Genomic DNA, 27563 nt, shown 5'->3' with positions numbered 1-27563 from the left:
ACCACAGAGCCACACAGTCTGCTGCTCTCTGCGTCAACCCACCACTGAAAGTGTGCATGATGACAAGTGTTCCCGCTTCGCTCTGAGTTGGTGACCAAAGGTCTAGTTTCTAAAGAGTTAAAAATAGCTAACAAAAGTGGGGAAAATCTTGTCTTTTGACACACTTACATCCAAAGAATGACCAAAGGAAAAAAAGAGCATCGTGAGCTGGGCACGTATCTAGAATGAACATGTTCAGTTAAGCAAAATGAAAACGATCGGTTTTAATCTCGTCTGTCTGCAGTTCACAGGTCTTGCTTAGGTCGAAGTAGATTTTTTTTGTTTTCTTCTTCTTCTTTTTGATTTACTGGCGGTTAGCAATTTCTCGTGTTTCCTTGCACCCTCAAACACTTGAATGAACGGTGAACTGGCAGTACTTACATGGCCCACGGAGGGGAGTGTCTTTAATAATGGACCCGTGCAACCTCGCTAGAAAAATGGGCGAATTGTGGACTTTCCGTTTTTCTAATCAACGTTTGTGGTTAATATCTAATTAAAGATTAAAGGAAGTAAAGTAACTGTTTAACAAATCTCACATGATTATGCTCTCACACATTTAAATATCGTTTTAAAAAGGTAAAATTAAACGTTCCTTTTTAAGAACCTTATCCATCCATCCATCCATTTTCCAACCCGCTGAATCCGAACACAGGGTCACGGGGGTCTGCTGGAGCCAATCCCAGCCAACACAGGGCACAAGGCAGGGAACCAATCCTGGGCAGGGTGCCAACCCACCGCAGGACACACACAAACACACCCACACACCAAGCACACACTAGGGCCAATTTAGAATCGCCAATCCACCTAACCTGCATGTCTTTGGACTGTGGGAGGAAACCGGAGCGCCCGGAGGAAACCCACGCAGACACGGGGAGAACATGCAAACTCCACACAGGGCGGACCCGGGAAGTGAACCCAGGTCCCCAGATCTCCCAACTGCGAGGCAGCAGCGCTACCCACTGCGCCACCGTGCCACCCAGAACCTTATCACATCATGAAATTATTATTTTTACACGTTTATGCCAGTAGCGTAATATCTATACTGTATGTGATTCTACCTGCCTTATGTCTGGATTTCTTGCTACTACACTTTCATTTCCTGGCAGATGTATACGAATGCTTCAGAGGGTGCGTTGTTGAACCTTCTTAGTGGGGTGTCAAACTCTGGTCCTGGAGGGCCAAAGTGGTTGCAGGCTTTCATGCTAACCATCTTCTTAATTAGTGACCTGTTTTTTTCTGCTAAATAACTTATGTGGCCTTAGTTTTTATTAACTTGATTCAGACCCCTTAGTTGTTTCTTTATCCTTAATTAGCAGCCAAACAATAATGAGACACAAAACAAGCCACCACATGACCTTCTTGCTTGTGCCCATTACAATGTATCTGAAAATAAAGAAAGGTGAAGGTCTCCGTAAGGTTGATCTCTCAGGTCACCAAAACATTTTACAGGTGTTCTTAGAAAAAACAGAAAATCAACAGTTTTGGAAATGTCTGCTGTGGCAGAATGAGAGCAGCAACAAGCCATGGAATTAAATAAAGGGTTTAATTAACAGCAAGAATTGGCTTCTCATTAAGAAACTGATGGGTGTGAAATTGGTTGGAGTTTGAAGCCCCGATTTAATTGGTCATCTGTTGGCTTGTTTCAAATCTCTTTTCTGTTTGGCTGTCATTTGTCCCTTAAAAACAGGGCTATTAAAATGAAGGGAAAAAGTGATAACTGGTCACTGATTAGGGAAAGGGTTAGAATGAAAACCTGAAGCCACTGCAGCCATCCAGGCCAGGAGTTTGACACCCCTGCAGGGGCTATAGGGAGCGGAGCCAATCTCGGCAGCATCAGGCTCAAGTTCAGAGAACACATAAAATTTATTTCACTCTTTAACTTTAGTAATAAGTTATAGATTGTTAATAAACAATAGTAGTGAAATAAGATACATAGTGGTGACGTCCTCCATAAATATTAACTGTATTTAAATGTTGTATGTTTAAAGGAACTTTTGAGTTTATGGCAATACACGTACAAGGCACTGAAACCTGAATGTAAATAAAATTACATTTTGTGTTCCTAACAGTTTTTATGCACACTTTAAAATCACTTTAGTTTTTTGGGGTTTTTTTTCTTTAATGCCTCCTGACTAACTGGTAAGATAAAAACCCCCACATATGATATACTATTTGACTCACTTTGATGTCTAATTATCCATGACTTCAGGTTTATTGGGGTTCCCCCCATTGTTAGCCCTGTACACTCGAAAAACTCATTTTAGGCAATTTCTGGTCCATATTTTGTGCAGGGAATTACACCTTCAAGAAAATAAACCAAAGGGTGTCTTCTGCAAAAATGATCAGAAGAACATGAAGCTGTACATCAACCAAACCCAGGGGTTCAGCCCCTAATGTGATGTGAGAGGTGAAAATTTTTCCTTTCCATAAAACATTGAAAAAATGTCATATGTGTGCTGTTCTATGCTAATAGTATGTTGCCTATCATGAATATCATAATATTTTTGGTATTTGATGCCTTACTGGTGGTCCTAGCTCTCTAAGACCCATCCCCTGAAGGTTAAAAAATTACATATGTAGTGAAATGAGATACAAAGTGGTGACGTCCTCCATAAATATCGACTGTATTTAAATGTCAAATGCGGGGTATCGTTTTAGACTATTTAAAGGTCAGCGATTACAAATATGTTGTTATTTTTGTTTTTTGATCCTTTACTGAGGATCTAGTCGTCTATGGAACTCTACCAGGCGGTAAAAAAATGACAAATTTCTATTACAAATGATAACATTTAGACTTTAAATATGCAAGCTGAAGCATACATTTTAAAATGTCTGGTTTGGGAACTGCAGTGAGTCTGACCGTAAGCTTCTACAACGGATATAATGCGGACGGCAGAAAAGATCTTTGGATCCCCATCTGCCCTCCATTAAAGGCCGCTTTATAAGGGGTTGTATCCATAGCATTGTGAAGGACCACTAAACACCCCTCCCACTGCCACTTTCTCGCACTTACATCTGTCAGAAAGTATGTCAGTGCTGCCAGGTTTTATAAGTTTCTACCCCTTGAATGTCTGGACTCTAAACTGTGAGCTGCCCCTTGCCCTTAGATGTGCCCCTAGCAGTTTATTTATATGCAGTACATTTGTTACACTTTCTACTGTTGTTTTTTTATTAGTTGTTGTTATTATTTATTTATTACGATTTCAAATGATCTACCTATTTTTTATTTATTTATAATATGGCCTAATTCTTTACTTGTCTTGCACTTGTCCTGTTACTATGCATATGTTGCACCGCGCTCCTGGGGAACATTATTTTGTGCAACAGTATGCTACAATTATGTGTATGAATGGCAGGACAATAAAACCACTTCACCTAATTAGATTTTTCATGAATATTTCAAATATTATGAGGTAACGTGTTACAGTTCTTAACACTCTAGGGCGATTTAAGATAATTTCATCCATCCATTAGCCAACCCGCTATAGCCTAACTACAGGGTCACGGGGTCTGCTGGAGCCAATCCCAGCCAACACAGGGCGCAAGGCAGGAAACAAACCCCAAGCAGGGCTCCAGCCCACTGCAGTTAAGATAATTCAGACTACTTTATAGAGGATGGTTAATGTAGCATATTTGTTGTTTTTTTTCTTTTTATTTGTCCATCACCTGCAATCGATGACTGCCTTCAGTAGGATGTTCTCACGTTAGTAATCTCAGAAGATTTATATTTACGGGTTATTAAACTTTGTCACGAAGGCATTGTGAATTTTAATATGAATTCATGGCTGTGCACCCGTAACCACCGTTACACATTCATTCGCACCACGACACCATCGAATTGACACTATGTGAAGAAATTTGCAGTGCCGCAAACGCACGTGAAAGGGCACCCAAAGCGCTGCCCGGTGGTCTTAATTTTCTAGTGACTCGTTAGCATTGCAATGACATCGCAATGAGTGTCAACTTCTCGCCTTCAGTTAACTTGTCAACATTTTGGGTGTAACGTGCGAGCTTGCTGTTTTTATAAATGAATAAAATAATTTAGAAACGGGGCACCCTGAGAAACGAACACATTTGTAAATACCATTCTATTAGGTCTTTTAAAAACAAAACTATTTTAAGTAATGCTGGAGTTTGCGTTGCTGCCTTTACCCTCCAAAGTCCGGGCTCTGATCCTAGTCAGGTCCCTAACTATTTGAACTATTGTCCCTTTCTGCACGGATTTTGGTTTTCCTCCTGTAGTCGGTTAAGTTAGATTAACCGTCTGTTCTGTGTGTGTGATCGTGTGCCCAGTGTTTTGTACTCTGTTCCCGACGGTGCCGACAAAGCGGTTCAGTAATGGATGGATGAAAGAATATGGTGGTATCGCGTTTATATAATTATATATAATTTACATACTATAGCAGAAACACTAACTGGTTTTTGCAATACGTCTTTATTTTTATTTTAATGCGCAGTAGGTTACCTTTACAATAGAGACTTTAAAGGCTTACTTTAGCGCATCTCTTAGTCACAAACTTCGGCGTGCCACACGCGCACACTTTGTTAACTATTAGTAAGTGACAAGCAGATGCACTGCAGGTAGCAGAAAAGAGTCACTGGTGCTTTGTAAATCTTATTCAGACCAAACTATACATAACAATAACTGAATAATGCACGTCCGGGGTAGCTATACGGAGACACGCTCAAATTTAACAAAAAAAAAAAAAGGTACACGTTAATGTTCATGAAAAACGACAAAACAGTCTGTGAACAATCACGCGTACTAAACATTGACAGTTTTAAAAATCACTTTTATTTCTGCCAGTTCAGTTACATCATGTATCAAAACGAACATATCCGCAGAGTTATTGCAATTTTGTTTACTCTGAACTTTAAAAATGCTTTGAAGAAAAATTTTCCTTTTCACTTACCAAGAAAATATTTTGAGTTTCTAGTATTTCCTTTTTTAAATTCCATGTTGTTATGAATTATTTAACCATCATCGCGCAACGCTGAGAATACAAGTTACAAGTGATACATGGGTGAAAAAAGTAAGCCTCTATATTGGCTGCCTGTATCCTGTGACGAATTAAGCAGCCAATAAGATTGAACAACGCGCACTGGCGGATCGCTCAGATCAGGGAGTCACAAATACGAGTTGTACAGTGTAGTATTCGGGGGTCCCGCTTTATTCTGCTCTAACTAGGGGGTTGACAGATGAAACTACACATTATTATATATTCTGTATGTCTATTTTTTGTTTACCAACTGAAGAGAGAATGAAACTTAAGGCAGTTAAAAAAAAGTGTATCAATTATCAAATCAGATAATGTTAAGAAACAGAAATTGTTTTCCTTATGTTGGAACCGTTTATGAATTTTTAGACAAAATTAACCGAAGCATTTTGTTTTTTTAGTTCTAATCAATGTTATCAACACTGGAAGTGTAGATGTAAGTACAAACAGTTAAAAGTTACTGTAATTTTTATTGTTGGGTAGTCCTGAAGTGCAATTGTTAGTGGTGCAGCCTTACAACTCCAGGAATCTGAGTCTGAATCCTTCCAGTCCCTGTGTATTTTTCATATTTCATCCCACAAGCCATGTTGATTGACTATAGGTGTGGAGTGTCAATACATTTCTTCCTCGAGGGCTTACTGATAACTAACAAAATATACATAAATATAAGTAAAAGAATCAAAAGCAGCCATAAAACATAAATTTGAACCCAAGCCAGGGGAGCAACCTTGACGGAGACGTGACAGGATCCTTCAGGAGGTCCATTGACATTCAATGAGTCCATTTGATTGTGAGTATTGGATTTCTAGTTCTTGCATATTTTTGCTTCTGTTCTTGGGTTTTGATCTTTAGGTTGCATATCGGGACTTTTTTTGCCTATGGTTGCCCTTTTAAGCTACTCTTTATTGCCTTTTTGCAAATTTTTCTCTTTTTGAGCCTTTTTGGTTATTCTTAATGTTTTTATGAATAAAAATATTCATTGATAAAGATTCTTTGCTTGGAATTTTTTTCCTGAATTGTGGGATATTTATGATATTTTGGGATATTAAAGACAATTTTGAACTTAAAAAGCCAGCGTCTCCATTTTGGGTGTGATAAGGCCAAAGCTGTAACAAAACAGTATGGTGTTCACATAGAATTTCCAACTTTAGAAATTTATATTTACTATTTGTCCAATAGCACATTAATGCGACATTGCAGTCAACATGACTGCTACCCATAGTCTGAATTCAAGATGACCACTGCCACTCAGACTGTTAAATATGGTACAGCACAGAGAGTGGAACTTCCATTTACTCAGGCATATCATAGGTGCAGAGGTGGTGGAGGGGGTGAGACCTTTGCCACATACTCAAAACTAATTGGTTTAGAACACCTGTCAAATTTAAATTGATGTATTTTGGTGTGCTCTCTTACTATTCATGTGCATGAGTGTCCCCTGCTATGCACTAACGTGCCATCAATAGTTTGTTCCTGCGTCACATTCGATCTTGCTGAGATAAACTGTATCTCCCCCTGCCCATCTAAACGAAAAAGCAGGTTTCAGAAATGAAATGATGGCTTATCTCAGAATGTACAAAATATTGACAGATAAGGACATAAACCATGTGCATTAGGTGAAAAGGTATCTTAATGGAGAAAAGGCAGGCTTCAATAATCTTAAATAACAATATGTTATTAGTATACTGTACGACATTATGGCGGAATCCAAAGCTGCTTTAGAGATACTGTATTTTTATACTGTATATACTTTTATATTATTGTTGTGAAAAGTTCTTTCCACCATATCCAAAAGATGCTCAATGGGGGAGCTGTGATCTCTGGACTGTGCCTATTACTGAAGCAATGAAACCTTACTGTCCTGGTCCTGCTCAATGATAATGTGCCTTGGGACACGGTGCATTATCATTTTAGAAGTGTCCATCCTAGTATACTGTAAATAAACTGTAATCATGAAGAGATTAACTTGGTCAGCAACAGTGATAAGAAACACCTTGTCATTTAGACATTCTTCACTGCGTGTCAGAGGTCCCATATGTGCCTGTTTATATGTACATGTAATATGTACTGTTAATGCCAAACAGGATGGCTCCATAGACTCATGTTACTTACATCAAATTTTAATCCTTCCTTCTCCGTGATGTAAAAGGAACCTGGGTTTATCCAATCAAGCAGTTTTGTTTCATTACTCAACAGTCCAGTTTTAATGTTTCTCTAAAAATGGAGGTGCACTTTTTTGTTTTTCTATGACAACCTTTGCCACCATCACGAGAACAAAGTGCAAAATTTTTGCATGTACTGTATAGGAAATACTTGTGAATGCTTTTAAATCACTTCAACTTTTTTTTTTTTGGTCTGGCGCCTCCAGACTTCTCAGTAAAAGAAAACCTCCACATATAATATACTATTTGACTCATTTTAATATCTAGCTATGTAAGACACCAAGCTTTGTGCAGCTATTTTTGCCCCTCTAGACCTGAAACACCATAATTTTTTGGTCATTTTTGGACCATGTTTTGTGCAGGAAACTACACCCTTATGAGTAAGATTAAATCAATAGGTGTCTGCAAAAATGATCAGAAGGACTTAAAGTTGTGCATGCCGCATTACTCAATCCAGGGGTTTATCCCCTAATGGGGTATGATAAGTCAAAGTTACTCCTTTTCAGAAAACTGGGGATTGGTATTACAGGCAGGTTGAGAGTTGTTTTATGCTATTTCAAGGTTGCTGATCATGAATAAATATTTGATTCTTTACTGTGGTCCTAGCCCTAAACATAAACATAAGCATGTAAGATAGTGTTTTAGACTGTTTTAAGGTCAGTGATAATGAATATGATGTAATTTATGATCCTTTAATGGGCATCTGGCCCTCTATGGACCTCTATCAATGGGTGAAAAATGACAAATTTCGATTACAATCAAGAATATTTAGACTTTAAACATTTAAATTGAAGCACAAATTTTAATATTTGAAATATCTGATGCAACCATTCTTATTTATGTTGAGTTTTTACCTCATGAAGTTGTAAGTACCATTCAGGATGGATGGGCTTCTCGACCAGGTAAGGGGAAGGTTCCTTGCCAGTATGGGAGGCCCCAGGTGGATGGACAGGAATCTCGACTGAGAGAGAGAAAGATTTTGTACACAGATGGAACGCCCCAGGTGGATTGATGGACAGCCCGGCCAAGAGAGAAGAAAGTTTCTTGCCCAGAAGAGAAGCCCCAGGCAGATGGACAGGCATCCTGACCAGATGCACTTTCAATACCTTTCCTGGATAGGATAAAAGGGAAGGACAGGGAAGAACTATCTCTAAGGGCCGTTTATTCCCCCAGGAGGATAGATGACAGCACGTCTGGATATCGATGCCCATTGAGACACCAGCATGGTATGCCGGGAATTGTAGTCCAGTAGCACAGCCTAGCTGGGGTCTGTGTTCTCTGCAAGAGTGTGCTGCAGGGAGTTACACTCCCTATTATTTGAGACTTCCATATGACACAGAAGTGCTTCCAACAGGTGAAGCCCTGGCACCAGAAGTACTCCCAAGTTCTCAATAAAAGGGACAACACTAGGCAAGTCGGAGCTGAGAGCGGAGATGGGAAACACTCAACTGGAGGAGCAGTAGTGCAGTGGAAAGAGATGGAGAGACAGAGAAGAAGAAGAAACACTGTTAATTGTGTATATGAGGCTTTCTCATACTAAAACCCCCTTTATTTGAACCCAGGACTGTTTTGTGTGTTTGGGGTTTGGGGCTCTGTGGCACCCCCTAGCTTTTACAAAGAAAAGTATTACATTTTTAATAAATACCCCAAATTAGGATGGCTTTTTTCTTTATTTTTTTTATAATTGGAGCATATGCACGTTTAATGACTTGCCCAAGGTCAAACAGTGAGTCAGAAGTGGGGATTAAATAGGTAACCTTCTGTTATAAAGTCCAGTGCCTAGAAGAACTTGTCCTTGGTTAGAAATGGATGCTTGAGAATGTCCTCCATCAGCAGCTGTAGTGTACTTTCATATTTATTAGATTACCTGAGATATACTGAAATTTAATACTCATGGTAATGTTTCGGATTGCACAGAATGCATTATGCCCAAAATGTACAGGTGCAAAAAGGACACAATGAAAGGAAAAGAAGCTTCAAAGTTTAAGCATTACAGAAGAAGTTTCATATTATAATCAAACATAAGATTCAGTAAAACAAAACTACAAGATTTAAATGTCCTACAATTGATCTCATAAAGAAAAAGCTGCAGAAGCCTGAGAAAACAGCAAAAAAGCAAATGGAGTGTCACACATACCTGGATATTACGAGAAGACAAACATATGCCCTGATTAGCCTGTCACTACAGCTGTGGGGGGTTCCTGCTGAGATGTTCCACATCCGGCAGTGGTCCAGCTACTAGCACACACCCTAGCAATGCTAATGCGTTCATTTCACAAAACAAAACCATGGTGACCTCCACCATCTTTGGCTACAACTCCTGCACCAAAACTACCTGACTATAAGACATAACCAAAGCATGGCAAGGGAGATTTCTGCTTTGAAGAACCTGATAATTGAGCTGGGCTTGTATATGAAGGAAATTAATTCAAGAATGCATTCGTTCTATATGATATATGTCAGGAAGAGAAGGATGAGGTGAAAAGCCTAAGTAAGTACTTGGAGCTAAAGCAGCATGAAAATTTACAAAAAAATGATTACAAAAGAATATCATGCCTTTGAAAGAAACTCTAATAAATTAATGGACACTGAAGACAGATGAAAAAAGAAAACATGTCAAAACTGTGGGAATTCTGGAGTGGATGGTGTGTAGAAATTCTTTAAAAATTCTTTATTGATTATTGTTATGAGTTTGCTGGGCTTCACAAACTTAAGATGCAGTGTTATCTGAAAAATGAAGTCCCCAAGGCTCCAGTGAGACTTAGCAATAAGGTAACTTACACAAATTCTTGAAGCAGTCTTTTGGTGTGTGCCTACTCAAGACAAAAAAAAAGTTTCAATATTCATAAGTCTCAGAAAGGAAAAGTAGAGCAGCACAAAACTCAAGGCCATCATTAACAGCGTCAAAGATTCTTTATGTTTAAAAAAAAATTTAAAAATTTAAAAAGGCAAAAAAAAAAAACCCACTATGTAATCCTCTCACTTAGACTAATTACATAATACATGAACATACAACTGCGGTGGGTTGGCACCCTGCCCAGGATTGTTTCCTGCCTTGTGCCCTGTGTTGGCTGGGATTGGCTCCAGCCGACCCCCGTGACCCTGTGTTCGGATTCAGCGGGTTGGAAAATGGATGGATGGATGGATGAACATACAATCTGCAAACAATCAGAATTAAGCAGAAAAACATTTCTTAACATCCACATGCTCTTTTGTGAGGGAGAGCAGATGCACCAACTAAATGACCACAGATGCGATGACGGCCTCTTCAACAGCAGCAAGACATTCAGTTGAAATTTCATCATTTGGGGTATTTTCATTGTTCTTTTTAAAATTGTTAAGAGTAATCCAAAATATACGAGAACAGAACTTTGTTTTCTTTGTTTCAGAGTCATTACTGCCCACCCTGCTGAAGACCAGCACTGCAGCTCTAGTTAGTGAAGTGCACTGTTAACAGAAACATGTCAAGCAGCCTAAAATAAAAGGAAACACCCAACAGTGATCTTTTTCTATGTTCATATTTAAGCCCATTTTCTTGCAATCTCAGTGAAAGATGACATTATAATTCTGTTTAATATTTTTGAAGAAACTTATCATCAGATATGAATTATTGTCAAAATGTCAGAAAAATACTGAAATATTTTTCCCTACTGTATATTACATACCTCTAGTACTAAATATAGGTTATCTTTTCTGAACATTTTTCTTTGAATTTTCCTATAATGCAAAAAAAAGTAGGCTACCAGAAGGAAAGAAGTCCTTGGCAGTAATTAATGCAAATATGAGGAATTTGTATTGTACGTTGTTGTATTGTATTGTAAACAAACTAACAAATAAATGAATGAGTAGGCCTCTTAATTTATTTGCCAGTTCAGGAAAAGAAGCTGAGAAAAAAAAAACTGTAAAAGATCAAGGTAAGCCTGCATGATCATATAACTTTAAGAAAGCAAATTGTAAGCATGGAAGACTTGTCTGTGAATAGCCCAAGCATGGATAACTTCACCACCGTCTGAGCCAACATGTACCACTTTATTGATGCAATTAGGATGTCAGTGCAGTAGGAACCACAGCTATTGATAATAAAAATCAGTCAGTCCTCCACCAGGAAAACATATACTACAATCCCTCCTTATTCTGATATCCCTGGAAATAGAATCCCCAAAGACGATGGTAAGTGATCAGTGAGAGCAGGTATAATAGGCCAAGAGTAACATCCTCAGGGAAAGCTCAGTTGGAAGCTCAGTATGAGAGCATCATGAGATAATAATAGATGACTGTGTTTTCGTCTTACACTGCCTGCAAGAACTGATTTGTTAAAAGGAATATCTCCCTAAAGGCCCCATGTTGTTTTAATACTATCCCTATATACTGTATATAACCCTAACCCTGCCTTGTGCCCTGTGTTGGCTGGGATTGACTCCAGCAGACCCCCATGTCCCTGTAGTTAAGATATAGTGGGTTGGATAATGGATGGATAATGGATGAATAACATCCAATGTTAAGAATCTAGACTCAACCATAACATTGTTTATCTGCAATTGGAAAGGGCTGTATGTTAAAAACATGACTCCACAGAGATCTAAAACAAAAGGAGAAATGGCACTACTTTGCTTTTATTTTCTATTATTTAGTTACATTGAGACTTTAAAAAGAGGCAGAAGTCAACAAAGCCATATCTGCTTGATTAGACATGGAAAGGAAATCTGATATCAAACCAACTCTTTATGCCTTGCTGCAGTCAACCCTAATTACTGTTGATTTATTAACAAAGTAGTGATCCATTATTTAGTCCAGTAAGGTGTAGAACATGCTTTACCACAGATATGCTTTTATCAGGTGCTCTTGTGTACAATAATCATATACAGTATCCAAGCAATCTTTAACTTATATGATATTCAATTTGTGAAGTCATTAGGTATTCATCCTTTATAGATTTAAACACATAAATTTTGTTTATGCATCCTTTGAAACATTCCATTTTGAGTAGGATTTCCAGGAACAATTTTTTTATTATAAACAAGATAAAAAATTTATCAAAATCAACATATCTAAAATTCCTTAATTTCTGGTGTTATTTATCCCTATACCAATAATGGCTGTTTTTGATGAAGATACAGATAGTATTTTTAGTTTCTACCAAGACGTAAGGTGTTGTACCATATTAGCCATTATGGATTCAATGAGAAGTGAAGCAAAAATGACACCTTTTATTGGGTAAGTGATTACAATATGCAAGCTTTCGAGGCAACTCAGGCCCCTTCTTCAGGCAAGTGCACAATCTACACAATCTAAAACCAACTGTGAAATCTTACACTACATTGCTTACCTGAAGGTTCCTTTAACGTAACTTCTCACCCCATAACTCTGTGGGAAAGTCATGTCTTATATTTTTTTTTTCAAGATTTTTTTAGAATTTGGCAAGAATTCATTAATGGTTTTTTAAAGTAAGTATACACATACTGGGTTCAAGATGAACATTTCTGGTTTATTACTATATATACTGTACATGAGCAAGTGAAATCAGACTTGGCTATCCTGTCAAATTTGGTAGGAGAGGAGGGTTGAGTGTTCACTTTAATTATTTTTATATGTAACATAATGTCTACTATTTTGTTGTATTGAATATATTTTTGACTGAACTATGCTTTCTTCTTCTTCTTCTTCTTCTATACTTTATTATTTGTAATTTGTTTTCTAATAAAAAGTCCAATGCCTTAGAAACTAGAGCAGACCACTCACCTTAGCAGAGTATCAGACTTGCCTTTTAACAGTTTATTCTGACAATGACACTAATTCAAAATTTGTATCACATAAGTGAGAGGGGTTTGCATGACATGTGGCTTTTTTCTCTCTACTCATAATTAAAGGTATTTTGTGGGGAAACTTGCCAGTTGCATCCCTGCAGGAGGAAGTGATGTATCACATCATATATATGTGTTCTGCAATGAGAGTACTCAGATGAATGGCCATGTAAGTTGGAAATATGTCTAACCGAATAAAGGTATCAGTGGGAGTAAATACAACCAATAAGCTTCATGGCCTAGTTGCAGTCATGATAGCATTGTAACACTTTGCCCTATTCTTATTCAAGCAAAAAAATAATGTTTTTAAAAACAGATTCTGAGTAATTATTGACTTTCTTTGAAAATAATTTTTGCTTTTACCTGAACTTCCATCTTTATTAAAATTGCTGCTCTTAGTGTTTCGTGGATTAAAAGTGACTGGGAAAGGCAATTCAACCGTTAAGGTGCTGTTTATATCGGTGAACAAGTTAACACTGGAAATGCATAAACTGTTAGCCTTGATTCACACATACATCCTGCAAAACTTACCTATTCAACATTCACTCAGCACAGATAAGCTCCAGTACTAAACAAGAATATCTCAGCACTGGCCAAGACTATCTACCTCAACTTTGATACGTTACCACGGGATAGAAGCCAATCCACTCACAAGGCAGCCCTACTGGGATTCACTTATGTGTCAGTCTATCTTCGGATTGCTTCCCCTGAATGGGCTACGTTTCAGAATACCCAAGCAAAACCAGGAACAGCTACTCCTTTCAGGCTTTGTATCCCGAAGGCTGCCTTTGAAAGGGCTATACAGTCTAACTGAAGCTAAGGGCTAATTACTACTCCTGACAGTACAATACCTAAATGGAGACAGTTTATTTCATTAACAATCATTGGTCAATGCTAAATGTCAGTAAACAGAACAACTTCAGCAAAAGCAATACTCAAAACTATTTAAACTGTTAATCATATTTATTTGAAAGAAAAAAACAGGTGTAAATGTTAGATTCGAAAACATTCAACCTGAATGTTTGAATGTTCAAATTAAGGACACACTGCAAGCTTCTTTTCTGGTGGCTATAGCTTTGGTTGTTGCAGTCTTTGGTTTCTTAAACCAGGCATGATACTTGGGAGCGAAGGGCCAGTCGGTAGGTGGCAAAGTCAGACTAAGTTGTCTTCTCTTTAGCAGTTGTTTCTCTCATGCTCAGCTCCTAGTCTTGGCAGGTATGCTTTCTCTCTGCAAGTGTCTTTTTAAAATCCTTTGAATATATAGGGTCTTGCTGACTGCTTTTGACAATTAAACTCTGCCTTACATAAGATATTGCATTAGTCAAAGTTTGGGATAACCAATAAGTTCTCACGGTTTGGTAGATTGTTGATTAGGTTGCTTTTAGCTTGACATGAAACATTTTCATCTTAAAGTTCCAAACCTCCATTTTACATATTTTTACAAGCATACACACACTGGTCACTTTATCTAAGCTTAAACAAATACACCCTTGCCCTCTTCTTATATATTAATTTGCCACATAAAATTGTGTTCTGAGCGGCATGGTGGTGTAGCGCTGCTGCCTCACAGTAAGGAGACCTAGGTTCGCTTCCCGGGTCCTCTCTGTGTGGAGTTTGCATGTTCTCCCCATGTGTGGGTTTCCTCCAGGTGCTCCGGTTTCCTCCCACAGTCCAAAGACATGCAGGTTAGGTGTATTGGCGATCCTAAATTGTCCCTAGTGTGTGCTTGGTGTGGGTGGGTGTGTGTGTGTACCCTGCAGTGGGCTGGTGCCCTGCCCGGGATTTGTTCCTGCCTTGCACCCTGTATTGGCTGGGATTGGCTCCAGCAGACCCCCGTGACCCTGTGTTAGGATATAGCGGGTTGGACAATGACTGACTGCTTGAAAATTGTGTTCTAATAACCAATGACACTATTTAACAATTTCTATTTTGCATACACCCCAGAATTTTATCTACTTCCAAAATTTGACAGTCTTGGGGAACTACCTGATGAATAATGAGATCATTTGAACCTGCCTGCCCTTTTAATTACAAAACACTTCCCACATGAGCTCTGAGCCCACGACTTAAGAGTCATTATGTAAATGATTCTAAAATAAAAACATAGCGAAATAAAACATATAAATGAAATATTACAAGTCGTATGTAGCATACTGTAAAAGCTGAATTTTCCAATAGCATTACACTCAATCCTGAAATTCCAAACGTGGTTTGTTACATTTTTACAAGAAGTTTAAAAAGAATTTGTTTTATATATGTGGGTATTTATTTCCTGATCTTTATATGTATTTAGTTTCAAATGTTTAAATAATTTAAGCTTGTGCTTTCTTACTATCACACAGAAATGGCAATGGCATAAAAGCTACTTTTTAGTATTTACTGTTATTTGCATTTGTGTAAGTGTTTTCTTAAATTTCACTTTTATTCTATTAAGGGAGGAAACTCTTTAAAATATAGTAAAAATTAGGAGAAAACATGGAATTTGATAAAAAAAAATTAATCTTTTCAAGTCAAAAATATTTCTTCAGTCTCTTCTTATATATTAATTTGCCACATAAAATTGTGTTCTGAAGTGAGACATTTTTTTTATAAATTTTAAAACTTACCTAGATTATTCTTGAGTTTTAAGAAGGATTTGATGGGACCGGGGTTCAAATATGAAAACAGCAGGTAGTGTCCCAAAGTTTTGGAGTGCCACTGGTGTCTTCTTGCTGCTGAAGAGAAGGAGAAAAAAGACAAGTCTGTTAGCGACAGCATCCCCTCTTCCCCCCAACAGGGTATTGCTGTGATGAGCCAAAAAGGTGTTCCTCTGATGTGTGACAAAGGCTAATGGGATGTTGGGCTATATAGCCAGATGCATACGATACAATCCAGGCGAAGTTATAATTAAGGTATATAACTCAATATTAAGGCCTCACCTGTTAAATCGTGTGCAATCTTGATCTCCATAATATAAAAAGGCAAAGCAGTGCTAGAGAAAGTCAAGTGAAGAGCAACTAGGCAAATTCAAGAACTACGGAGTATGAGGAAGGATTTAATGATTGGAACCTTTTTAGTTTAAGCAAAAGAAGATTATGAGGTTACATAATTAAAGCAGCTCTTACAGCTGTTACATTAAAATTAGTTGTCCACTGAGTCAAAAATGGAAATTTGTTCATGGTAAGTTTAGCACAAATGTTAACATGTTTTTCTTCACACAGAAAAATACAGATACATGGAATAAGTTACCACGTAGTATGGTAGATTTTTGGGGACCTTCAAAAATGAGTTGAGGTAATTTTAGAGAAATTAGGTGAATAAGATTGCTGACCTTTTAATAACCCTATTTGTGAAATCTTACACTACATTGCTTACCTGAAGGTTCTTTTAACGTAACTTCTCACCCCATAACTCAGGTCTTGGATTAGATATTAGTTTTTCCTGCTCTAGTTGTCCAACTCCCCTTCTGTGCTTTTCTTTCCCAGTTGTAAGTTTTGTTGATCTTTTGAGTGATTTTGTTTTTTGGATTTAGGTATTTGTTCTTGGTTAACTCTATTCTGCAGACTTGCTTTGATTATTATTGGATTGCCTTTTTTGTTAAATTAGTATTTAACTTTGTTTTTTAAGTTTATTATTGTTTTGGAATTTTGTATTATTTGTTGATTATTTTTCAGTTTTTGGTTTGTTTTTGAATTTTAGTTATTTAATCTTATAATTTAATAAGGTCATAGGTTTTGGTAGTTCCATTTTTACTTTTTGGAGCTTTGCTTATTCAGCTCTTTTGATTCTATAGGCTTCATGGTTATATATTTAAAAATTTTCTGACAGTTTTTGATTTTTTTGGTTTCATGGGTCTAAAACTGTAATATCATCCTTTCCTCCAGCCAAACTAACCTCTCAAATATTTCATGATTCTCAGACATAAATTTATTATTTATTGTAATATTAGTATTGCCAATTACGTGGTATCTTGCCGCCATGTGATCATCATGTGATTTGTGAAATCCTCTTTAGGACAGTCCTGTATATTAGCCCCAATGTAGGCATCACAATGCATTCTTTAAAAATACGCATTTGTTTGATAATTTATGTGTTTCTCATTGCAGAAAATTATGCAGACATTGCAATGCACATGATTTTGCAAAAAGCAATTTGCTATCTATACATCAGGGCATAACATTTATTTACAAATTACTGTCAGTTCTATTTATAACTGACAAGATCTGAACAAAAACACTGCAGATTCAGAGAGAGAGTTTTTACTAAAAGGTCTTAAGAATAATCAACACCCATGGACAATAACAAGAACATGACTGTCTCTTTTATATTGTATGTATGTTATGTATGTATATAAATATATGTATTGCATTCATTTTTTTGTCTATAGTTGAAATGTAATATTGACACTTTCTGTAGGAGACATGCAAGTAAGAATTTCATTGTTCTGTGTACAGATGACAATAACTTGGAACAGTCAAATATCCAGTGCAGCAGGTTTTATGTCACCCAGCACGCTAGTAAGTTAACTTCGTACAGAACACTGCTTTGTGTAAAACACAGGCCTCAGAGAACAAGTGGACCAACATATTCAGCTATAAAGACCATTTGCAAATTATAGCTCAGCAGGTAATTATGCTGTCTGAACTATTGCTGACTAGTTTTTATATAAAGGTGTATCAGAAGGTGAGTGGTAGTTTATTTCCTTTTCTTTCTTTTTTGCTTTTTGTTGTAATGGTTGATTTGACACACATAACATATTGTGTGCAGTGCAGTAATAAGATACTCTCTATGATCTGAGTGGTTGTGTAAGACAAGGCCATCCGTGAAAGATGTGGTGTGATTTGTAATGCCAGCAGTATAATAGAGAATTCAAAATTAGCAAAAAGTTTAAAAATATTAAACTTTTATTAATATTAAGTTTAATAATAAAGTTGGCACTTTATTATTTTGGTCCTTTTCCAGTACTGGCACTTTAAAGAGCTTCCCATATGGAGTCCACCTTTACAGCTCTCTTTACTATGGCACATTTTAACCAGCCTTCACAGTTGGTTATACCAGTAACACAAGTCTCTTCCAAGAAATTAAAATGAGCTTTTAAAATGAAAATGTAATGTGCTTATAAATGGTGTTCAAGGTATATTTAATGACAGAGGTTGTTTTGTCTTGACATATATGATTTCACTTTGTGTAGGTGTGTCATCACATGTGACAAACCAGCAAGTCCATGTTTAATAAGCAATTGAAATATAAATGACAACTATTAGCTTTATACAACTTTCCTTTCACAGTCATTTGCATTTTGTCATATAGAATCATAGGATTATTTGTAATTTCAGATGTCTAACATATCCAGACTATATTGTGGTTGTGATATGATGCAACATGTTGCTTTTCACTAAACTCCCCATGGTGATATCATTTCCCCACAGCAAGAAATGAGCAAAAGCCATAACAAGGTGCATATGAGGAATTTGGTCTTATCACAGGCTCATGTATAATGATGAAAGGTTGGAATCTATGACAAAGTAAATAAATGTTTTGTTAAAAAAAAAATCTGGTATATTATTAACAGGTGTATCTAAAGAAAATATTTCATTAACAGGTCTGAAAAATGCATCAGCACAAAACACTTTGAGCAACAGAAAAGAAATTCAACTAGGAAGTAAGCATAGCCCTGTTGATTTACTTCTCTCACCAGGTATTCTGCCTAGGTTCACATTGTACCTAAAACTCATTGCTCATTGTTCATACCTTGTCACTATTCAACCATATTTAGATAATGGAAGGCCTATTAGCAGGGTAAATAAAGTGTGTCATTGGTAGTTGTATTTCTCCCATATTTTAACTCACATACCTGTATCTTTGCAACTAAATTAGCTATAGAAATACTTCCTATGAGCCTGCAATTAGCACTATACTGTATACAGTTAGGTCCATAAATATTTGGACAGAGACAACTTTTTTCTAATTTTGGTTCTGTACATTACCACAATGAATTTTAAATGAAACAACTCAGATGCAGTTGAAGTGCAGACTTTCAGCTTTAATTCAGTGGGGTGAACAAAACGATTGCATAAAAATGTGAGGCGACTAAAGCATTTTTTAACACAATCCCTTCATTTCAGGGGCTCAAAAGTAATTGGACAAATTAAATAACTGGAAATAAAATGTTAATTTCTAATACTTGGTTGAAAACCCTTTGCTGGCAATGACGGCCTGAAGTCTTGAACTCATGGACATCACCAGATGCTGAGTTTCCTCCTTTTTAATGCTCTGCCAGGCCTTTACTGCAGCGGCTTTCAGTTGCTGTTTGTTTGTGGGCTTTTTTGTCCGAAGTTTAGTCTTCAGCAAGTGAAATGCATGGTCAATTGGGTTAAGATCAGGTGACTGACTTGGCCATTCAAGAATTTTCCACTTCTTTGCTTTAATAAACTCCTGGGTTGCTTTGGCTCTATGTTTTGGGTCATTGTCCATCTGTATCATGAAACACCGCCCAATCAATTTGACTGCATTTAGCTGGATTTGAGCAGACAGTATGTCTCTGAACACCTCAGAATTCATTCGGCTGCTTCTGTCCTGTGTCACATCATCAATAAACACTAGTGTCCCAGTGCCACTGGCAGCCATGCACGCCCAAGCCATCACACTGCCTCCACCGAGTTTTACAGATGATGTGGTATGCTTTGGATAATGAGCTGTTCCACGCCTTCTCCATACTTTTTCTTGCCATCATTCTGGTAGAGGTTGATCTTGGTTTCATCTGTCCAAAGAATGTTTTTCCAGAACTGTGCTGGCTTTTTTTAGATGTTGTTTAGCAAAGTCCAATCTAGCCTTTCTATTCTTGAGGCTTATGAGTGGCTTGCACCTTGCAGTGCACCCTCTGTATTTACTTTCATGCAGTCTTCTCTTTATGGTAGACTTGGATATCGATACGCCTACCCCCTCGAGAGTGTTGTTCACTTGGTTGGCTGTTGTGAAGGGGTTTCTCTTCACCATGGAAATGATTCTGCGATCATCCACCACTGTTGTCTTCTGTGGACGTCCAGGTCTTTTTGCGTTGCTGAGTTCACCAGTGCTTGCTTTCTTTCTCAGGATGTACCAAACTATAGATTTTGCCACTCGTAATATTGTAGCAATTTCTCAGATGGGTTTTTTCTGTTTTTGCAACTTAAGGATGGCTTCTTTCACCTGCATGGAGAGCTCCTTTGACCGCATGTTGTCTGTTCACAGCAAAATCTTCTACATGCAAGCACCACACCTCAAATCAACTCCAGGCCTCTTATCTGCTTAATTGATAATGACATAGCGACGGACTTGCCTACACCTGCCCATGAAATAGCCTTTGAGTGAATTGTCCAATTACTTTTGAGCCCCTGAAATGAAGGGATTGTGTTAAAAAAATGCTATAATTGCCTCACATTTTTATGCAATCGTTTTGTTCACCCCACTGAACTAAAGCTGAAAGTCTGCACTTCAACTGCATCTGTTCTGTTTCATTTAAAATTCATTGTGGTAATGTACAGAACCAAAATTAGAAAAAAGTTGTCTTTGTCCAAATATTTATGGACCTAACTGTAGTCAGTCACGGATTATCATGGGGTAAATATCTTGTTTTCGAACATGAGTGATGTCAGTCCAGGTTGCAGGGCTACTGTATGTCAGTCATGCAAATGGTGCACCCCAGTGGCAATTGACCAGCTCAATTTCAATTTCATGAGAGAATTTAGCAGTTCCCTAAGAGGAGGAAAGGTGGGCTAGATAAAGAAAGAGGTTAAAGATAGGGAGAGATAGAGGGAGAGACTGAGGGTGGGGCATTAGTGATGCCAATCCATTCAATTATTTTCCGTATTTCCATAGTCTACCATAGGATCACAATAAGCTGGAACCTATCCTGGCCAAGCTGCCCTGGATGAGATGTCAATAAACTGCAGTGTATACTCACACTATACCCACACAAACTATTACAAGCCCAACTGAAGTGTCCAATACTCTTATCAAGTTCATTCTTGGGATCTGGGAGGAAACTGGAGTACACGAGAAAACTACATTGGCGGCACCATTAATTTTGTTAATCAGACCCAAACAGGTAGGCTAGATCTTAAATTGTTTGCTTGATTCACCTCTTTGTAATTTCACCTTTGATACAGGGTTATCTAATAAATCCTTTTCTTTTGTAGTGGGTAGATTCATGGTTTGGCTACAGGGACAAGGCAACCTATTTTTTACAGTCTTATTTCGGCCAAGATTGATTGCTTAAAAAACTCTAAATGTTGTCAGCATCTCCATAAAGACAATGCTATGACTGCATGATATCCATTGGGAGAACAGCAGAAAAGAAATGGGGCACTTAGACCCCAGCTCTATGGCACAGTATTGATTGCTGCTAGCTCTTACATGCCAGAAATTATTCAATAGTAGGGGTGAAAATAAAAAAAAAGATATACAACGCTAAAGAGAAGTTATGAGGCCAGAGCCAGGGCCAAGTGTCAAAAGGATCAGAAAATGAATCATTAAGCAAAACTCCACATGAAAGGACAGAAGAGGAACTGAGAACACCACCTAAATACAGAGAAATGAGAACTTCAAGATGCATGACATTATTAACTCACAAATTCAGCATCAAAAGAATAGACTTTCATGATAAATGCGCAGAAGATGTGGAGATTAAAACAAGTGAACTGTCATTATGTTGAAAAAGAAAAATGTTGTAGTAATATTAGTTTTTAATGTGTGTAAAGTACACTGAAATTCTTACTAGTATGACCTAACAACATGCAATATGTCACCACTATCTAACACCTTTATAAAAACGAACATACTAAAATACAGAACTTCTAAACGTTTATTTATTGTGAAGGTGGGGAGGGTGTAAAAAGGAGAAGGGTGTACTAAAAACTAAAGAATACCCCTTTGCACAATTTGAATCAAGAAGGAAGTAGGAAGCAACAAAAGACACATTGGTTAAGAACTTGCACAAACCTGAAAATGATTTCTTGTCATTGCAAAGATAACAACTTACAGTACTGTATTTTCTAGCCAAAATAATGCTGCTTTTCCACTAATGCCTGGAACTAATGCAAATCAAAACAAATATTAGGACCTGTTTGATGTTAAAGTAATTATTAAATGTTAACATTTTTTACTACACTGAATATCAGTTTCTCCCAGCTGACTGAGCAGAGATTTGAGCGTTGCATGGTTTGGAGTGATAATGTATTTCCAATGAACCAATCAGTCATTTTTATTTCTTTATACTAGCCACCATGGCAAACAAATATTCAAAAATATTACATAGTAAGTACAACAGAACACACTGTGTTCACCTGCCCAGGAGTGACGAACAATTGAAGAGTTACCTATAAAATATATATCTTTATTTATTAGGGGTCAATATAGATTTCTCAAACAGAAAATCAAATTAAAAATACATCTTCAGCACTAACATTATTCTTGTACTTAGGTTAGTTGTTAAAATATAATGTTAAAAATTCATCTTGTCTCTATATTTAACGTTTCCTAGTGGCTGCAGCAATCTCCAGCTGAACAGCACCGATTCAGGTGCCTGTGAGTGTCCCCAAACCTGTCTGTGACCCTCCCCTGTGGAGGAGGTAGATGGGGAGAGATAGACAAGTCTTAACTGAAAAGTATGGCTAGACAGATAGTCTCCTGAATGTGCACTTCTTTTCTCACTAAAGTAGTTACACCCATATCCTAAAACCCATTTCAATTGCCAAGTTCTAATATGCTTGACTCTATCTCACTCTTTTTTATCATCCGACAATGTACTGTATCTGACATTCACTCTTCATCTTGCAGTTGATGAACCCATATGTTGGCTTCATGCAGATTTTTTTTGTGCTCAGGTTGCCTGGCTATATGGCAGGGATCCTCAATCACGGTCCTGGAGGGAAGCAGTGGCTGCAGGTTTTTGTTCCAACCCATTTGCTTAATAAGAAGCACTTACTGCTCAAGTAACACTTCTGCTTCACTTTAGTTGTCTCGCTCGTTAAGATTTTGAACCCTTATTGCTTATTTTAGTCTTAAACAGCTGTAGTCTTGGTTTTTAATTGCTCCTAATTAGCAATAACATGCAAATAACAAAAGAGACCAGCATTTCTCCATTTAGCTTGTTACCATTTACACCTGTGTGTATTTATCATGCACTATTGGGTTTAATTAAATACTTGGAAGGAAAGTGAAGAGAAAAAAGTGAAGGACTGAGAATTACTCATCCATTTTAGCCTTCAAATCATTTGGATGATATCCTTAGAAAGGGGAAGAAAATCTAGGATATGAGAATTACCTGACACAGCAGAGATAAAGCACTAACAAGCCATGAAATTAAATTGGCAAGCATTGCTTTCTAATTAAGCAACCGGGTTAGAACAAAAACCTGTAGCAACTGCGGCACTCCAGGACTGTGACTGAGGACCCCTGCTATATGGGTTACCTGACTACCAATGAACGACAGGGCGAGATGAGATCCAACCAAAAATCCTGAAAGAACTGGATTATAAGGTTGTTTTGGCTTTCATGCTTTTTCATTGTTTCATGGAAGGTGGATACAATGCCTTTGGACTGACAAACTGGGTTGGTAATCTCCATGTTTAAAATAGATGGCAAATGGATTTGCTCTATTTACTTAGGGATCACACTCCTCAACCTTTCTGGAAAAGCCTATGCTGGGGTACTGGAATGATGACCCAGTCTGATAGATGAACTTCAGATTAGGTCAGATAATGTGGATTTTTACCTGGCCATGAAACAATGATCTATCTCTTTGTTCTCCCACAAATATTAGAGAGGTCATTATAGTTTTCTAATGCATTCAACTTGAGCTTTGTAGAGTTGGGAAAAGCTTAGTCAGTGATTCCTGTGGTATCATGTAGACTGTGCTACATACGTTAAATTCTGTCCCTGCATTTGTAGAGTCAGAGTTGTGTTGGCAAACCTGGCATAAAGATGGGTCTGTTCAAAGTTGGTTGTGGACTATGTCAATGTTGCATCTTATCTCCTTTCCTGTTTGTGATGAATTTCATAGACAGGTGTTTGGATTCAGCGGGTTGGAAAATGGATGGATGGATGGATGGATATCAAGAGCAGCCAAGGTTGGAGAATATCAAGTTTGGGAACTATTTGTCATCATAATGCTTTGATATACTGTACAGTATGATACATACTGTAGTAGTTCACAGCTGACTGTAATATGGGTGAAATAAGAATTAGCATCTTCAAGTCTGAGGCCATAATCATCTCCCAGAAGAATGCAGTTTGTTACTAAAGGTAGGGGGGTGATCAACTGTTCCATGTGTACAAGTTCAAGTACTGTATGTCTGAGTCTTAGTTACAAGTGAGGATAGTGGTAATTTTGATATTGACCCATTAATCACTTAAGTGGCAGATATTTTATGGATATTGCACCAGACTGTGGTGGATAAAGCTTTTGGTTTAACAGTCAGGGTATATTCATATCCACTTCTATAGTTACAAACTCTGGGTAGTAAATGAAACAATTAAATAACAAGTAAAAGCATTTGAAATGAGGTTCCTGTATAGGATTGCCTACTTCACAGGGTAATGAGTTTGGCAATAGAGAAGGATCCTGGAATAGTACAATTGTTTTTTTGGATCAGTAGGAGCCAGATGATGCGATTTGGACATGTGATTAGGATGCCTCCTGGTGCCTGACAAGGTGCACCGGGTAGAGCTCAATGGTAGAGGACCATGGGGTAGACTCAGCTAGCTGGATAGATTATATTTATAATCAACCCTGTGAGTATCTGGGTGTTCATCAAAAGGAGCTAAAGGAATATAGTGGGGAAAGGATATCCTAGTCAGCCCAGCTTAGTATATTCCTATTGCAACCCTCACCTGAATATGTGGAATGAAAATGATGATGACGATGACAGCCAATGGGAACCACATTAGGAGCCAGATTTTGGATTACTCTTTGTCTAATAATCTCTCTGTTTAGAACAGATGCAAAGAGAATCCTCATTATTAGAAGAAGGGTACTGCTAGCAATGTATCTGCGGCACTCTGCATGAGCAACACCATATCAGGGATAATTGGGCTTATCCATCCATAACAATAGCGAGATACAGCCAGAACCTGTCCCAGCAAAAGCAGGTCTAAATAAGGAAATAGTTTCACCTGGACACTAGTCATAGTTCTCTGTATAAACTGTATAATTTAGTTCAGGATCATGGTGGGCTGAGTCTATCTTAGCAGCATAAAGTAAAAGGCACAAGACAAGCCTGTGCAGTGTCAATAGCATTAATTATTTCAGAATATAAGACTCACAGACCGATTTTATTTCATTTAGAACTGAAGTATATCTCAGCTGCATTAAGTGCAAAGCAGGAAACAACCTTGGACACAGTGCCAGTCCATTACAAGGGCCACCAACTCACAGACCCATACTTTCTCTTGCACAGAGTCATATTAGAAGTAGAAATTCACCTAACACTCGTGCCTTTGTGGATGTGGGAGAAAAACCTCACAGACATGGGGAGAACATGCAAGCATCATATGAACAACTAACAGGTGCGGAATTCCACCATTGTGCCACCATGCTGCTCAGCCATATGTATGTCCATTTCATTCTGCTTGCATTAGTCACTAGTGCCTAAATCTTGAGTTTTAAAATAATAATTGCAGGACAAATGAGAAACAAGAAAGTATAAAGATTATATAAGAACAATTATTTAGGTCAGAAATAATCAGCCACATAAATTTGATAAAATCCCCAAATTAGGCTTGAATATTGAAGATGAAGCTTGGACCTTACATTCAAATATATGTAACACATGGTGATAATAAGAAGATGTAAACATTGGACAGTCAAAAAAGAACTTCTGCATTAACTAAAAGTGTACTTACAGAAGTAATGTACAATAGTTGAAGTGTAGTGAATCAAAATACAGTAGGTTAATGGGCTGACAGATGACATGTCACAGTGGTCGTGTAAAACTGTGAGATAAAACTAGAATTTACCTTGGCATGAAAAACATAAGTTTAGCGGAAAGATACTTGTAACCACTAATACATATAATGGTAGAGGAGAGACATGTGACATGTTGAATGTATCTTTCTTATGTAAGTGTGCATTACTTTTTATCTTTAGTGGTCTATTTAATCATTATTATCTTTATCTAAATTTAATTTGTTTTTCTTTCTAATGTAACTATTTCTTTGACATTTTGTAAAGCACTTTGAGCTATATCCATCCATCCATCCATCCATTTTCCAACCCGCTGAATCCAAACACAGGGTCACGGGGGTCTGCTGGAGCCAATCCCAGCCAACACAGGGTGCAAGGCAGGAACCAATCCCAGGCAGGGCGCCAACCCACCACAGTGAGCTATATCCTTTGTATGAAAATGTGTTATAGAAATAAAATGTTATTGATTAGCACATGCAAGTAAGAATTTAATTGTATTCTGTACATATGACAATCATGATCTTATTCACCTATAAACAAATAAATACTACATAAGCACAACCATCCATTTCCAAATCTGCTTACTACAATTCAGGGGTGCAAAGAGTTAGAACTTATGTGGGTAGGATCCAGCTCAAGGAAGAAACCAACCCAGACATTGTACTTTGCACCACATGAGTTTTTAAATATACTGTATGTGGACATATTAAGATTTGATCTTCCTTTAAAGGTGATTTAATTGGAAAATAAACAATGACAATTTGCATATGCAATAATTTATTCAATGAAAATAAATAGATATGTCATTTATGTCCATGGAAAAAGTAAGTACATCCTTCAATCTAAGAGTTGGTATTGCCCCCTTTAGCAGAAACATCCTCAAATAGACATTTCCTATAACTGTCTATCAGTTTCTGACATTGACTGAGAGAACGTTTTTCCAACTCCTTCATGCAGAATTCTTTTACCTGTGTGATATTTTAGGGGTATCTTGCATTTACAGCCTATTTCAATTTCCCCAACAGCAATTCAGTAGGATCACAGAACCTTCTATTTCTTTCTTTTCAGGCATTCCTTGGTGGATATACTGGCTTGTTTAGGATTGTTATGGTACTAGGTCCATTTTAAGTTGAACTTTAATGTTCTGGTAGATGGTTTTACATTATTATCAAGCAATCTCTAGTGCAATGAAGAATTCATGGTGGACTCTATGATGGTAAGATGCCTATGCTTTGATGTAGCAAAACAGCTTCACCACCATGTTTTACAGTTGCCATTAGGTTTTTCTGGTCAAATGCTGTCTTTGGTTTTCACCAAACACATCTTCTGGAACAGTGGCCAAATAACTCAGTCAGGCCCGGTCTTAGGTATTATGGGGCCCTAGGCGAAAGGGGGGTCCAGGGGCCCCCTGGAAGCTCTGTGAAATGCGTGAAAATTAGACCAAGGAGTCGATCTGGGGCCCCCCGGACGCCGGGGCCCTAGGCGGTCGCCTACTTCGCCTATTCCTAAGGCCGGGCCTGATTGGGACAAATAATGCTGTAGTATATTTAAGTATATATGACAATTGCTCACTCGGACAATTTGTTTTGGGGGCCCCCAAGAAGGCGGGGGCCCTAAGCTATAGCTTGTGTAGCTTATACGT

At 37.7% G+C, this 27563-nt stretch overlaps 1 protein-coding gene across 1 annotated transcript in view; it reads right to left on the bottom strand.

Moving 5' to 3' along the window:
- flt3 (fms related receptor tyrosine kinase 3) overlaps window positions 1-5063 on the bottom strand; it is a 127565-nt gene extending 122502 nt beyond the window's left edge. The window contains exon 1 of the mRNA XM_028799487.2: window positions 4953-5063. Coding sequence (XP_028655320.1) covers window positions 4953-4998 — 46 coding nt within the window. The 5' untranslated portion in view covers window positions 4999-5063. The remainder of the gene's footprint in view (window positions 1-4952) is intronic.
- Window positions 5064-27563: the final 22500 nt, after the last annotated feature.

Source organism: Erpetoichthys calabaricus, chromosome 4 (genome assembly GCF_900747795.2).
Source record: "Erpetoichthys calabaricus chromosome 4, fErpCal1.3, whole genome shotgun sequence".
In the NCBI taxonomy this organism is placed as follows: Eukaryota; Metazoa; Chordata; class Cladistia; order Polypteriformes; family Polypteridae; genus Erpetoichthys; species Erpetoichthys calabaricus.
The sequence above is the reverse complement of the archived record's forward strand: the minus strand, read 5'-3'. Positions and strand labels throughout refer to the sequence as shown.